Source organism: Dama dama, chromosome 23 (assembly GCF_033118175.1).
Source record: "Dama dama isolate Ldn47 chromosome 23, ASM3311817v1, whole genome shotgun sequence".
Taxonomy (NCBI): Eukaryota; Metazoa; Chordata; class Mammalia; order Artiodactyla; family Cervidae; genus Dama; species Dama dama.
The window spans coordinates 19,118,450-19,135,036 of NC_083703.1; the positions used below are offsets into that span (position 1 = coordinate 19,118,450).

Here is a 16,587-nt window from a genome sequence, read left to right on the forward strand (position 1 = left end):
CAGCTGTTGCCTTTCTTCTTTAACAAACATTATGTATCCCCTCCGACCCCTCAGTCTCCCAAGCAAACTAGCCAGAGTTCGAGGTTCTCCTGGTTCTGCTTAGAGTGGTTACAGTTTTCCTTCTTTGATGCTCAGTATAGATATACTGAAAGAACCTTAATGGGCCCTTGCCTCCCTCTGCCGATAAATATTACTAGTTGTTTTCAGGGTCCATCAGGTGAGCTTAGTGAGTAGCTGGCAGTAGCCAGGGCATCATTCAGGCTGCTGCTTTTGAAACTACTTCCTGGTACTTGGCCTGAAGCTAACGCCCCAGTTCAGCCTCATTACTAAGCTGTGAGATAGAGGACCAGATCCTGCATGGGGGACCACACGATTTGATCATGTTCACGCACAATTCCCATGGATTTCTCTCAATTTTCATTAGCTATCCTTTCATTCCAACTCTAAAAAGCTTTGTCTTTGTCAGCACTCCATCTTCATTACCAAAGCTTCAAACATTGTGAAGGGTTTGAGATTTTACCCTTCGCAGACGCTCACAAGTTGAGTCAGCCACAATTCCATAGATGTGAGGAGAAGACATGAGACTCCAGGTTAGAGACCAAGGTCATTATTGTGGTCTTAGTCAACACTGTCAGACACCAGCCCCACTTTCTATAGAATATGTCCCAGACAGCCAGGTGGTGCCTGTACAGTCAGGTGTGTTCCCCGAAAGGAGCTCCCAGCTTAGGGGACCAGCTCTTTTCTAATGGGCAGTAAGCCTTCTGACGTTATCTTTATTATACTGAACAGTAAGCCTGCCTTTTGTGATTTGAGGAGACACTGTATCTTCTAAGGCTGGGGAATCAGCACCTCTTCTCAAGAGGGTGTGCAGAAATACACTTAACAGTAACCTTTATTTCCTGACAATACGCCCACCTTCAGCCGCTTTCAGTTCATTTCACGTGCTTCTGTTTTCTCACTGCTTTCTAACTCGTCTCATCCCAGTAGTCTTCTCTCTGTCCTCCTGTGCAAGAGGGATCTTTTAGAATGCAGACCTGATGATATTGCTCAATTTGAATTTTTTATTGGTTTTTCATTACTACTGGGACTTCACTGGTGGCTCAGATGGTAAAGAATCTGCCTGCAGTGCAGGAGACCCGAGTTCCATCCCTGGGTCAGGAAAGTCCCTTAGAGAAAGGAATGGCTACCCACTCATTACTATTAGGCCAAAGCTTAAACTGTTGAGTGGTTGTGTAAGTATTTCTTATGTGCTGACTGCTATCCAGTTTTTTTTAAAAATACTGACAGTTAAATAAGAAAAACAAAAACCCACCTTTTTTAAAGCTATAAAGACCAGTACTAGGTAGGCTGCAGATGTGTGGGCTCCTTGGTGCTAAATCGTAACCCCTGGTCTTTTCTTTCCTTCTTAAACCTTTGTCTGTAATATGCTGTTCTTTTCGCCTTAAATAATTTCCATAATTTGCCTCTAATATTTCTGTTTATTTTTTTTAAATGTACTTACCTATTAAAGCCTTCTCAACCTAGTTGGATATCTTGCTCTGAACACCTTTAGAGTAATTGCAAATAAATTGTGTGTGTGTGTCACTATAGTAGTTACTTCATCTAGTCGCAATTACTGATTTATCTGGTCTGTCGCCACAAAACAAAGTGTAAGCAATACAGAGTAGGAGTCCTCCCTTTCCACACATACCAGCTCTTTGGGAGAGAAAATCGCTTCCCTCAGAATCACTTTGGAATCAAAACCAGTAGTTTAGTTGGTGCTTTTAATCAGCTTTAGAGATTCCATGTTTTGACGTCAAAGATATTAATTTGCTTAATTTTGAAGGGGAGCATGTAGTAGTAGTCACTGGAAAATAGACATGTGATACAGTCTTAATATGCAGACATTATATATATTATTTACTCTGCCAAACAACATTTTCTTGCTTTGTTTAAATTTAATTTATAGACTGTGGACATTCATAAAGAGAAAGTGGCTCGAAGAGAGATTGGTATTTTGACGACAAATAAGAATACATCAAGAACTCACAAAATAATAGCGCCTGCGAACATGGAGCGACCTGTAAGGTATATTCGGAAACCTATTGACTATACGGTTCTGGATGATGTGGGCCATGGTGTCAAGGTAAGTGTCTTAAATGTTTGCAGGCTATACAGTTTCAGAGTAAACTTGAATACATAGTAGAAACAGTTAAAATTATTTGTTAATAATAATAGCTACAGAGCCTGGTTCATAACTGTGAAGGATTTTCCATATGTCTTTTTTTTCAAGCCTTGAAAGGATCATGTGATCTAAGGGTTGTTCCGTTTTATTAATGGAAACACTGAAGTTTTATAATACATAAGAATGGTGTTTTTAAAGGTTTCAATTTTATTAGAGGAATGAACTTGATGAATCATTTCAAAGAGGAGTTGGCATCTTACAGACTTTCCTTCTTGTGGTATGTGAAGTTTATGATCTACTTAGGGCCTAAAGATAGGGTGGAATAAGAGAGTTCTGTTGTTTTCAACCTTAGATTCCTGGGAGATGGTAAACGGACTCATCCATAAATGTAAATGTTAAGGAAATGAAGTGAGATCTTAAGGAAATGAAAAGCCTAGTTTTATTTCCTTAAGATGTTTTATTTCTAAAACGTGCTTGGGGGACATTGAAGTGGAAGTTTTTAAGTTGCTAACCAATTCATTTTGAGTTGTAAGGTATAGAGATCATTTCCTTCCAAAACTCCCAACATCTTTGTGTAAATTTACACACACTTAACAGAGGAAGCTGTGCTCCATAACAGGTTAAAGGTTACACCATTACACAGTAGCAGAATTCAAGTAAAATTTTTATTCCCAAATAAGTTGTCCTTTCACCCTTTCATTTGGGATTAGTTTATACTTGAGTGCTATTTTTTGGTTTTCTCTTTTACTTGAAACAGCATATGAGGGAAGATGCATGGTCATATTTAGAATATTTCTAAGTTACTTTAGTATTTAGTGTATTATAATGCTATCACATTAATATGTCTTTTCTTCAAAGATAATGAGGCTATTCAAATTTAATTTCTAAATCCAGGTGTGAAATGTAGTGGCAAGGTAGGATTCCAGACATTGTTTAATCTAGATAATAATGAGCTGTGTTATTCTAAACAAATGTTAAAGAATACCAAAGTTCTGGCACGGTTTCTAGCCATAAGAATATGGGTCCAGGTATATTCCATTTTTGGATGCTTTCCTTAATGTTGCTTTTACCGTCACTTGAAAAATGATAAGATACAAATTTAGAAAGGCAGATGAGATGGAAAGAACTTGAGGGAACCCTTTTTTCTCCAGTGTAGAAAAAGACTGCAATCTGAAGATAATCTTCCTTAAGTGGCATGTTGCAAGTAGGCTGCCTTGGACACATTAGTTTGTGTATATATAAGCTGGCCAGGTTTCAAAGATGTAGCCTTTAGGATCAAAGGAGCTTTTTTTCAGTTTTGAATTTTGGTCAGACTTGTTCAGAAGGAAATTTAGAACTAAAACAAACTCTATCTACTAGTGCTGACTTCTTAGGATTTGGTTCTTAAGCTACAAATGAGACGGTTTCCAGACCCTATTTGTTTGTTTGTTTGTTCCTTAATTAGAATTTGGCTAAGATGTTATGGTGCATTGTAATTTTGTTTTAAACCCTGAGTTGCTAGGTCCTTTTCTGCATTTGGAAGCAACCTGTAATTTTGGATTTTAACATTTACAGTTGATCACTCTTTAAAATTCTGTACTACCATTTAAATAATGAAGCGTGAGCATTCATTATCCAGTAGTCTTAAGGTCTGTGGACTGATGTATTAAAATAGCCATACATTTAATGAGGTATGGTGTTTGTATTTAAATCAAAGTTTGTTTTTTATCATCCATGATTCAGTTGAATTAGTTTGATAGGATAAAATACTGACCTAAGAAATTACATAATTTGCATGAGATTGGCATAATTAAGTGATAATTTTCTTATGAATTATATTACTTTGAATAAATATGTGATACCTATGAATATTTCCCTACTGCTTGTGACTTTTCTTTATAAAATACTTGAAATATGACTGGGTAAAAGCTTATTAACATGAATCAAGTAACTGTCCTATCAGATAAGATATCTAGAATTAATTTCTACTTTTTCCCCCCTTTTTTGCCAACGTAAAGTGGCTAAAAGCCAAGGTAAGAGATACTACTTATCATTTGATCCACAGTATTCCTTCTGTATTGATAGAGGCTGCAGAGCCACTAAAACTTGAAAACTTCTCCTATGTCTGTCTGCTTTTTTCCCCGTAGGATTTATATGGGTTAAATATACCCAAACCCAGTTCAAATCAGCAACATTTAGCTTGGATGTGTTAATATATCAAAGATATATTGACATCTGCATTTATATAGGAACATTAATTTTGCTAACATTTATTGCTTTGCTCATTTTTTGATAGTTGCCTTGCTTTTATTGACTTACAATTAGGAGGTTTCCCAGACATTACGTGTGACTTTGTTACTGAGTTGTTGGGATAGAGATGATTTTTCAGATGAATATTTTATCAAGTTGACACTGAGATCTGTAGTTTATATTCCTGCACACATTTTGAAAATTTCAGGAAACCATATATTTGAATTGCAGATAAATTAGATCTCAGTGAACATGTATAACAATAAAATAATATATAAAATTCAGTAGTCTCATCTGTATTTTGCAATTAATTGGCATGAAGGGTGCAAAATAATATGAAAAGCCAAGTGCAAGTGGTATCTTGACTTTTTAAAATATAGTACCAAAGTCTGTTATTAAAGCTGTCTGGGAATCCTTATTTCACATTCTGATATTTAAAAAATAATAATACATGGTGTCAAAACACCAAGAGAACAATTTGATATAAAAATAAAAGCATTTCTTTCCACATTTTAGCATGGAAATAACCAGCCTGCAAGAACTGGCACACTGTCGAGAACAAATCCTCCTACTCAGAAACCACCAAGTCCTCCCATGTCAGGCCGGGGAACGCTGGGGTAAGGACTCAGTTACATCTGTGTTCTTCAGATCCAGTGAAGGGAATCCAAAATGAATCTGCCTGTTCTGTAATTTCTCTGAGGAACTCTGTACTAGAAAAGTTTTTTGTATGTGTATAAATGAGCATTGTCTATTATTTTCCAATTCATTAAAAATTTTATATACATATATATAAATCTGACCTTAAAATGAAATAACCAGAGGTTTCCGTATATATTGTCTTCACATGTATTTGCAATATTTATATTACAGAACTTTGAATAAGTGGCCTATTTTGCATACTTTGGTTTGGTAGCTTGTAGTTCTTCCATATCCCCCATTTCTGTTTCACCTGAGACTTGGGAATCTTTACTGGGAATCCTTCTAACTGTGCTTCTGCTGGTCATTTTGGGGCCCTTTATTCTAGAGTAGCTTTGTGAGAAGGCCAGTGCAGAAGTAGAAAAGATAACAGTTTGTGCCTTCTTCGTTCCCAATTTTCAATGCAATGCAAATACTGAATACTTGGTAAGACAGTCCTGAAAGATCATTCACATTATTGTAGACTATAGACTCCTTGTTTTTGGTGGAGGGGTGGTAGAATCGTTACTTAATAGCAACCAACTTTTTTTGTAGGCTCTTAGTTTCTATTTTCATTTTGTGAACCCCTTGCCCCTGAAAAAAAACATGAAGTTGTTAAATAGAAAAGTTAAAATCATTTATTGAGAAATTAATGGCATCACAACTGGGACCAGAATGTACTTGCCCATATAGTAATATTTCCATGTTGAGGTAGGAATAAATTGCAGAAGAGATATTCAGCTACCACAATATATAAGGACAGTGCCTTGTGGGCTACTGAGTTGGGAATCATACATATTTCAAAGTTTCATATTACTGAGCATTTAAAAAGTTATAGCTATTATTTTTAGACATAAGATTAGTTAGAACTTTTACCTTTCTCAGTGGTTTTCCTAAGAAAAGGTAACAGATTTTAGCTTTTGTTAAAGTAACAAAATTCATATGTTTCAATTAAAGCATTTTTTAAAAACAAACTTTATTATTTAAAAAAATTGTGTTATACTTGGTAATAAAGGGATAGTTACAGATTTGGGGGAAAATACCATTTTCTCTTTCTCATCCATTACTCCTTTCTCTATTATGCTTCTTTAGACGAAATACTCCTTACAAAACCCTTGAGCCTGTTAAACCTCCAACAGTTCCTAATGACTACATGACAAGTCCTGCGAGGCTGGGAAGTCAGCATAGTCCAGGCAGGACGGCTTCTTTAAATCAGAGACCAAGGACACACAGGTAAGTTTTTAGGTTGAGCCTTTGAACAGCTGAGAATGTATGTTATTGGTTGGTGACAAACTCCTGTAGAATTATAGGTAAAGTGCTCCTCTGATGCTAACATAGATGGTAAGGTTGAGGATGATACTACTGTATTCGTTTCTGTACATTTATATCATGAACTTGTACTTTTTTAGATTTTTTAGTATCTCTACTGCTAGCAGATTGCTAGTATTTCCTCTTTTTGACAGAGATACATATGTACATTTGGATAAAGCCTAAAGAATTTTTTTTTATGGTCATTTAGGAAAAAATGATCAAGATAACCACTGTGAAGTTTTTTGGGTAAATGGTTGAATATCAGAAACTGTACAATGAGATTTAACCTTGAAGCTCTGAGGAAGAATTTCTTAGGAGAGTTGATAGACTGTAGAATATGTTATTATATAAATTGGTTTTTTAAAATGTTCTAGAAATAACTACCCAGTGAATTTCTTTTCCCCTTTATTTTTTAAAAATGTGTTTTATTAGTTTTTGGCTGTGCTGGTTGCTCGTTGCTGTGCGGGCTTCTCTCTGGGGGAGGTGAGCAGGGGCTCCTCTCCAGTTGCAGTGCACAAGCTTTTCATTGTGGTGGCTTCTCTTGTTGCAGAGCATGAGCTCAGGAGTGCGTGGGCTTCAGCAGTGATGGTGCGGGACTTAGTCGTTGTGGTTCTCAGACGCTCGAGCACGGGCTCGGTAGCTGTGGCGCCGTGGGCTTTTAATTGCCCTGCTGCATGTGGGATCTTCCCAGATCAGGGATCGAACCTTTGTCTCCTGCAGTGGCAGGTGGATTATTTACCACTGAGCCACCAGGGAATCTACTCAGTGGATTTTTAAAAACTTGGTATGGAACATAACATGCATTTCAGAAAAGGAGATAATTTATTAATATAAAACTTGATGTATTAATACAAACTGAATATAGTCATGTAACCATCACGCAGATGAGAAAATGGAATAGTACCAACAACCCAGAAGTCTGCCTCAGGCCTTTTCCAATGATTGCTTCTACCTCCCTCCCCCTAAAGTAACTACTTTATTTGGGAAGTACTTTATTGTATAGTTTAATTTTTTAATTTAATTTTTACCTCTCACTTAATAACTTGGGCAGGGAACTGCTCTTTACCTTGATTTTTGGTTGGTTTTATTAGAGCTATAACTTGGTCAAATTATTTTGAAGGATTCAGTTAACATAGGGTATACCAGGCTCTCAAATGTTAGGTAATTGTTATTTGTTGTTATTATTTCTGTTAGTAAATAAATTGTCATATTGATGTCTGCAGTTACAGTATCAGTTACAGTATGAATTCAGTGAGGACCAAAATTGTTTTTTAAATTGTTTCTTTATATGTTTATTATTGAATTATTACATCAAAGCATGATTTTTCTCTGTAGTGGATGTAGTAATAGTTTAATCATATTCAACAACTAAGTTACTTCATTATACTAGGGATATACCAGTGAGATATGGTTCTTTTTTTCAGGAACTTGTTCTATTAGAATAGGGATCAATAAACTTTTTTATCAAGGGCCACATTGTCAATACTTCAGGATTTGTGGTCCATATGGTCTCTGCTGCAGTTACTCAGCTCTGTCATGAGAGCAGCCATCAGCAGCACGTAAATGAATGAGCATGGCTGTGTTCCAACAAAACTTAATATATGGCACTGAAATTTGAATTTCACATAATTTTAATGTGTCATAAAATATTATTCTTTTGGTTTTTTCCAACTAATTAAAATATAAAAAAATGTTCTTAGCCCATGGGTTATAAAAATCACACTATGGGCCAAATTTGGCTTGCAGGCTGTAACTTGCCAACCTTCATGTTAGAAAAAGGCATACAGATTAGTTAATCATACAGGCACATAAGTGCATCTGTCTGTTATATGGTGGTGGCCCAAAGCAGAGTATTGATGAGCTTGGGAGGAGGGAGGCCTTCACACCAGAGCTATTTTTGTTATATAAATATTTTTTCCCCTTCTGTTAGTATGTGACAGTGTAATTATAGAGGGATCATATTGAAGAAAATAAATTAATCTAGACAGTGCAGATTATTACTCTGCTGGGTTTCTGGGCCTGTTGAACCAATGATGTTGAGTTTTAGAAATATAATATGGAGCTTCAGGCTACATGGGTACATATGTATATTTGCATATATGTACATGTGCACTCCTAAAAGGAATCAACCCTGAATATTCATTGGAAGGACTGAAGCTGAAGCTCCAATACTTTGGCCACCTGATGCAAAGAACGGACTCATTGGAAAAGACTTTGCTGCTGGGAAAGATTGAGGACAAAAGAAGAAGGTGGTGGCAGAGGATGAGATGGCTAGATAGCATCACTGACTCAGTGGACATGACTTTGAGCAAATTCAGGGAAATAGTGGAGGACAGGGAAGCCTGGCATGCTTCAGTCCATGGGGTCACAAAGAGTTGGACATGGTTTAGCGACTGAACAACATGTCCACTTTACGTTACTGAAACTGGTCAGTGTGAGGTTGTATGCCTAAAGACAGTGAGTCCATAGAAGTTAAAATTTAATAGTATCCACTATTCTAGAATGTTCCTTGGTGAAATTTCATTATTGTCTTTTTCATTTGCTCATTTTTCCAAAAATTTCCCTGTCTTATTATTGCTCTTTGAGATTAATTAGAGGTGTGCATACTAATTTCAGACTAAAGTTGGTTACCGTTTTTATTAACTTCCATAGCATCTTTTGTGGCTTCCGTCCCACTATTTTTTAATGTCTGTTTTCCCATTCTCAGCCAAGAGTCCCATGACAGTGTAGTTCATGTCTGCTTTGTTTACTGCTGTTTATACTGGGTTTTAAATAAATCCTTGCTGATTCATTGTATATTAGATTGTATTGGTCATTTGTTTCTCAGTGATCTCTTACAGTTCTGAGTACTATATGATTATGTTGGTTTTTCAGTAGATGGAGAAACATAGTGAAACACACAGACTTCCCTGTAGCTCAAATGGTTAAGAACCTGCCTGCGATGCAGGAGACCAGGGTTCAGTCCCTGGGTTGGGAAGTTCCTCTGGAGAAGGGAATGGTAATCTACTCCAGTATTCTTGCCTGGAGAATTCCATGGAGAGAGAAGCCTGGCAGGCTACAGTCCATGGGGTCTCAAAGAGTCGGACATGACTGAGCAACTAACACACACAGTGAAACACAAAAATCACTTCAGGTATTAGAGTTAAAATTTGTATTGGACAGTTAAAACGTTTCTTTCTATGTAAGCGTATGTGTACATATGCACACACACATCCATCATAATAGTATCTGGTGGCTTTGAGTTGATTATATTTTTTGAAGGAATCCCTAGAATTGCTGTTTTCATGATTTTTCTCGCTCGCAGTGGAAGCAGCGGAGGAAGCGGCAGCCGAGAGAACAGTGGTAGCAGCAGTATTGGCATTCCCATCGCCGTGCCTACACCCTCACCACCCACCATTGGACCAGGTGTGTCATCAGCTAATCCACTGTCTTATGTGGTAGTATTTATGAGCTTTATTATGGAAGGCTGAAGCAATTTAGTTACATTAGATAAAACAATTAAATTTATGTGATTGTTGCCAGAATGAAAGCTAACAAATTTAAAAACCATTTTTGATTGGTTTTCAGAATCTTGAGAGTTTTGCAGCTGTTTCTCCTTACTTATTAAAAAAAGCATATTAAATAACTTTTGGGCCATTTTGCTTTAGAAATACTTGGGCACTAGTCAGAAATGATGATTATTATTTCAAGAGCAAACCAATATTGTTGATAATTCAACTGAAAGATCAGTGTCTTTAATGTAAATTATGTATCACTGAACTTTGATGTTGCCTTATAGGCTGGTAGGTGTATCAACTCTGGTGATAGCTGGTTGTGACTTTCCTGTTTTTATGTATGATATTCAATACATATGTCAGTAAAACGCTGTGAATGTAACATGGAATTAAACTAGGAAAAGCTCTTTTACTTTTTAGATTATATAAAAATTTAAGAAATCATAGTAGAGCTATGATTAGACCCTTGATTGTTTACTAAATGAAAGGAAGACTTTTTGGTGTTAAAATATACATTTGAAAAATGAGTTTGATAATTAAAACTGGGAAAAATTCTTCGTTTCTCAAGGATGTTGTTGAAAAAGGAGAAAAAGCTACTTATAAAAATAGGCGTATTTTATAGTTAATGAAAGTGTGGACTCAGTGACCTTTTTACCTTGTGAAATTCTTATTCTTTGGAACATGCTTTGCATATGGGTGTCTTTCTCTTTTTCTTCTTTCCAAAGCATTGTACTTTCTTACTGTTTCAGAATGATTAGTTCTCTTTCTTGCACTCTGACCTGAATTATAAACTATTTTATTAGAAAACATTTCTGTCCTTCCTCCTTCTGGAGCTCCACCAGCACCACCTCTTCCACCACCCCTCCCCGCGAACACTGTGTTAGGTGAGACTGCGTAGCCACTGGAGTGGGTTAACCGACTGTGCCTCGTTCATAGTCAGCCCCTGTTACACGGGTAGCTTTTGTGGTTACTAGCTTGTAGGTGGTAGTACAAAGTTTTAAGTATTAAATCTAATTTACACTAATTTCTCCTTGTGAAAGGCCTCTGAAGTTACGCAGAAACTTCTCTGTGATGTCAGATGTGTCTCTGCCTTGTTTATAACCAATTTAATGTGGTTTAGCTTTTGTTTTGTTTAGATCTTTCAAGGAATATTATAGCAGTGATTGTTCAAAAAAATTTTTTTATTAGTGATGCAGTATTTTTTTAAAGTGAGACTTGATTTGGAACTCCCTGGTGTATACAACAGTCAAAGGAGTGGGGTGAAGGTGGAGGACAGGAGGAAGAAAAATGGAAAAGAGAATGATGTGTGGGGTGCTCTGAGGCTTTCCTGTGGCTCATAGTTGAAAAACTCGGATACAGTTGAGGATTTATGGCATCTGAGGGGGCCATGAAAACAGTTTTTATCAATAAAATACATTTAAATTGTTCCCAGGTTGATGGAGACTGGATTGAGCATATAAGAATTCCAAATATAGACTATATAAAACCATTCAGCCTAGAAATGCACAGTAGCATTTGGGTGGAAATGGATAAAGAACTGTCTCAAATAATGGAGCTTAGGTGAAATAAAACCATCTAGCATCTTCTTCTTTTTTTATTTTTTTTATTTTTTTATTAGTTGGAGGCTAATTACTTCACAACATTTCAGTGGGTTTTGTCATACATTGATATGAACATCTAGCATCTTCTTTTAAAAACATTGGCACTTGTACTCAAAAGAAAAGGGGAAAAGGAAGTAATAAAAAAAGGCCCTATAAAAACCAGTGGATACTATTTTATAGCTACTAGATAGGTAAACATGTCACAGTCCCCTAGTACCAAATTTCATTGAGGATGTGCAGTAACAGAAAGGTAAGGTACATTGCTGGTGGGAGTTTATTAGTTAATATGCTCCCTTTAGAAAGTAATTTGTTGTTACTCAGCCAGGTTGAACCAGGTTTCTTACCTTAGAATTATCAATTTCATTTCCAGATATTTCCCCTAGAGTACTGGTTCTCAAAATATAGGTATGTGACTGCTGGGTGTTGCCAAAATTCTTTCTTGGCATTTTTGAGGTTAGAACTATCTCCATAATAATACTAAGACTTGTTTCCATTTTCATTCTCATTCTGATACCAGGACACAGTGGAATTTTCCAGAGGCTACATAACATTTGAAAGCATCATTTTTTGACAGCTAAAGGAATGTGTACGTGTATTCATGTGTTTTAAAGATAAATCAGATTTAATTTCTAATATGGTAATTACCTATTCCTGTAACTCACTTCAATAAAAATTTTTTGAGGTTCTTTAATTTTAGAGTGGACCCTAAGACCAAAAAGTTTAACCACCACTGTATTAGAGCAGTGGCTTTTGAAATATGATTTCCAGATCAACAGAATCATTGTTGTGGGAGCTAGTTAGGAATGTAAATTCTCAGGTCCCATTCCAGACCTCCTCATTCAGAAACAGAGACGAGCCAAGCAGCTTGTATCACAGTAGGCCCTTAAGATGAAATTCTGATCAGTGTTTGAGAACCACTGTTTCAGAGAAACTGAGGAACCATATTTAGGAATGTTCATAATGTGGTATAATAATAATAGCAAAAATCTGGATGCAATTCAGATGTCTAACGGTGGAATGGATAAGTAATTGTGGCACGTTTGTATGTAAATAAAGCAAAAAAATGAATGATATATCCATATACTTACCAACATGAATGAATCTTAAAAAATATAAAAGGAAAACAGCAAACCAACAGAATATATAATCCTATATAACCAAATATACAAATAATATTTATATATGTAAACAGATTATATATAACCATTGTAAATAGTTATATAATATACATTAGTGTATGTATTATTTATATGTACATAGCATATATAATTATATATACATCAGTCACATACCCTTTAACATTATGACTTATTTCATAATAAAATACTAAAATAAATTCTAAAATTGGCCTGGTTTGGAACTATATAAATAGCTCAATTTGGTTTTCAATCACCAAAAAAAGTAACCTGGATTTTGTATAGTTTTTATATAAGTCAAAGAAATATAAAAAATCATTTTAGGATTTCTATTAAAAATGGTTAAAGGATTACCTCTTAGCTCCTTGGAAAACTTAGCTGTCCAGAATTACTCATTCTCAAAGGCATTTGAGTAGACAGTTATTTTAAAAGTGTGTCTCTGTTTAGAAAATGAGTGTGTGGATGATTTAATCAGTGACTGCCTATGGCTTGGGAGCTCCAAAATGTTAAATATCAGCACTTCTTTTAATGAACAACCTCTGCTGTATGATTTTTCTAATAATTTGTATGGCCTCTAGGAGAGGTTAAATGAAATGACTAAATGAAAGCAAACCAGGATTCTGCCTTTTTATTTCTTCAGTCGTGGTTAGATGTTTGGGAGAATGATGTAAATCCTGAAGTTGCCTGGAAGGTATAGTTAACTTTAGAGGCTTTGAACTTTATATTAACCTTTAAAATTTTAAACTTTGAAGATGTTGATAAAGATGACATTGAATAAAATTTTAAGTATTGTTAATACTTTAGTTTTAAATATGCTTGAAATTAAAAAAGAAAAGATTGCTTTGGATGTACTATGGGGAAAAAAAAGCCCTCCAAATATGTGGGAAAAGATAGTGGATTTTCTACCCAAAGCTGCCCTAAAATGTCCATATTTTACAGTCTTAAAGTTTTTTTCAGTTTTATCAATCACAGAAATTTCAGTGATAGGGTAAAGTGTATAATTCTTAAAAGTTTGGAGATACACAACAAATCTGACATAGGTGCTTTGAAGCTAGAAAGTGTGCTTCTCTAAAAAAATGATTTTACTATAATAGATATTGATAATAACTGCTAATACAATAAACAGTCAAATAAATATACTAGTAAATGTGGAAAATAAGCTTAACTGTGTAAACTTTATAATTTAAGCGGGTTTGGCTGGATAGATTCTTAGACTGCGTTTCTGTAGACTTGCCAGTGAAAAGGAAGAAGTATACAATCCAGATACTAAGGTATTCACATCTAAAAACTAATGCTTTTCACCTCAGACTGTCATTTGGTACTTATCTTGTTGGAGAGACACAGTTGACATATAAAAACTGTACGTTCTAAAATAACAAAAAGATTATACATTTTATTAGCAAAATACCACTTGGGATTATGCTAAATTAAAAGGTTGAAGAATGTTTCATACTTAACTTTTGCACTTTCCACACAGTATCTGTTTTTTCTGCTTTTTTGTAAGTTTTTGTAAGTTCAGAGATGGAGCTATTTGTGTTGTATCTTTACTTTTCTCTTTATTTTGTGCTGTGGACTTTAAAAAGTGATAAAAAACGTTTCTCGCTGAGAGTCTGCTTCTCTTTGTGCTGCCATCGGAGGTTACTGCAGTGCTCAAGTTCTTTGTTGGTTGCCTTTGACTCATGCTTTCCAGCAGCCCCGGGCTCAGCTCCTGGTTCCCAGTATGGCACAATGACCAGGCAGATTTCTCGGCACAACTCTACCACCTCCTCGACATCTTCTGGTGGATACAGACGGACCCCCTCTGTGACGGCTCAGTTTTCTGCTCAGCCTCATGTTAATGGAGGGCCACTTTATTCTCAGAATTCAAGTAAGCTTGTGCTTAGCAGGCACACGCAGCAGTGGAGCTCCTTTTGAAGGAAATTATTTTAAATTGTTCTTGCCAGTGATAGACAACAATTGAAACCATGTTATTTCATGTTTATTTTTGTTTTAAGAAGTGAGACCTTGAATCTTATCATTTTAAGAATAATTGCTTATCACTTTCTAAAACTTCCAACTCACTGAGTATACTATAAATAGAACTAAAGAGGAAAGACTCTGAAATTAATTAAGCTGAATTTTAAAATATTGGCATGTTTGATATAGTTTGATAACAGTAAAATTAAAAATATTATGACAATTTTTCTTTTCAATAATATAACAAAATTGCTGGCTATCACTTTTAAGCTTGTTAACCTATACTGAAATGAGTTCCAAACCATTAAAAACCATTCTTGATGCCTGCTTATTCTGTCTCTAATAATTATAACAGTGGGGAGGACTTTTCTTTTGACAAATCCTTTCTGTTCACCTCAGATTGCACATCTCAACACTAACTGCAATCAGTGTTTAAAGGCTGATAAGATTAGAAAATAACTTTGGCATAAAATGTGAAAAAGTTCCACTTGCTTAGAGTGAGTAGTCAGTAATTTCACTTTCCGTATCAGGATGCTCAATCCAACCAAGAGAAATCTGAAATGAGCCAGTTGTTCAGTATTTGTTATTGGCTTGAAACAGTGATCACCAGACATAGACTGAAACACACTTTCTCGTGTGGTTTTTCTAGCTACTTTCTGGAGCTGCATGTTATTTTATGTAACCTAAAAAATACTGAATACTTCATATTTACATAGGAAGTTGGTTTTAAATTCTTTTTATTTATGATGCATGTTTTAAACAAGTGTTTTAAAGTAGACCTAAATTCTCTCTCTTTTTGGGGGGGTTAAATTTTAAAGACTTAATTGTGGTTATAAGCAAAAAACCTTCTAAGAATTGAAAATCACTTTAGCAGAAATATCACAATTCACAAGTAATCCCAAAATTTATATTATTAGAACCCTTTTCCAGACTGAAATTTTCATCCAAGCTCCTGAGAAACTTTGCCAATTAGAATTTTACCTCACATTTCCCCTAGTCTCCTTTTGGTAAAGAAAAGTAGCTGGTGGCTGAGAATCCCACCATCAGAGCAGTTGATCTGATCATGTCTCACTAGTTTCATGAACCTTTAAATTTTTTTTTTTTTTTTATATTATGCTGCATTTTTAGATCTCATCTTTGTGTTACTTTTCTTTTCCGCACTTAGACATTTATTTAGTTTACTCCGCAAATAGGACTTCTGGTGACTCTTCACCTGATACATGTTTGTGTAGTTCTGTTTTAACACTGCTTGGGTTGGTTGCTTACCCTCAAAGAAGACATTGTCATTACTGAGTGTCCATATTTTTGGATATGTAAGGCAAATTTGCCTCACATTTAAACATTATTGTGTGTTGTCAAATCAGTTATCCTTCAACCTGAGTTACCGTTGGTGTTGTAGTGGTAGCATGTGAGTGTTTTAGTGTTTTGATGTGCATATTCTGTGCGTATGATTAGTATTGTTGCAGCATAACCTTTCTTTCTTTATGTACTAACCAGCATGGCTAGTTACTAAGGGTTATTTTTTTAAATTTTTAGGTTTGTGGAAGTTTAAAAAAATTTTTTTTACATTGAAAAGGTATATAATCTTTTATTTATTAAAGCTGTCATATATAAATGTGTGTATACTGGAACATTATATACACACATGTATATACAAGTATATACACACATGTATATACTTCTGTATACAGAGTGTCAGAATGAACCAGGACTAATTTCATAGTGAATTGAATGTTGTTTTTAGCCATACAATGAATGTAAATACACATACATTGCTTTGTTGTTTATTTGTACACTGAACCTCTTTTAGATTTTTATGCTTACCAAACAATTTTTTTTTTAACCAAACAATTTTTAGATTGGATTAATGGAAACAATCTTTCAATTAAATGATCTTTGGGAGTCAGTAAATTTTCCCTGTCAATTTAGTGTCATTTCTTGGTGACTACCAATAAACAGAATTTTGTGATATAAAAGGAAGAAGGTCCCTTGAAATATCCTTGAAATTCAGTGAACAATTA

The 16,587-nt window shown here is 35.2% G+C and overlaps 1 protein-coding gene across 11 annotated transcripts in view; it reads left to right on the forward strand.

The window, feature by feature from the left end:
- ABI1 (abl interactor 1) overlaps nt 1-16,587 on the forward strand; it is a 79,919-nt gene that overhangs the window by 53,319 nt on the left and 10,013 nt on the right. For 2 of the 11 annotated variants that reach the window (XM_061126108.1, XM_061126112.1), the window contains exons 3-8: nt 1,949-2,125; nt 4,162-4,176; nt 4,910-5,010; nt 6,161-6,301; nt 9,684-9,784; nt 14,301-14,477. In XM_061126108.1, the coding sequence (XP_060982091.1) occupies nt 1,949-2,125; nt 4,162-4,176; nt 4,910-5,010; nt 6,161-6,301; nt 9,684-9,784; nt 14,301-14,477 (712 nt within the window). The remainder of the gene's footprint in view (nt 1-1,948; nt 2,126-4,161; nt 4,177-4,909; nt 5,011-6,160; nt 6,302-9,683; nt 9,785-14,300; nt 14,478-16,587) is intronic. The other 9 variants (XM_061126109.1, XM_061126113.1, XM_061126111.1 and 6 more) reach the window with 5 other exon arrangements.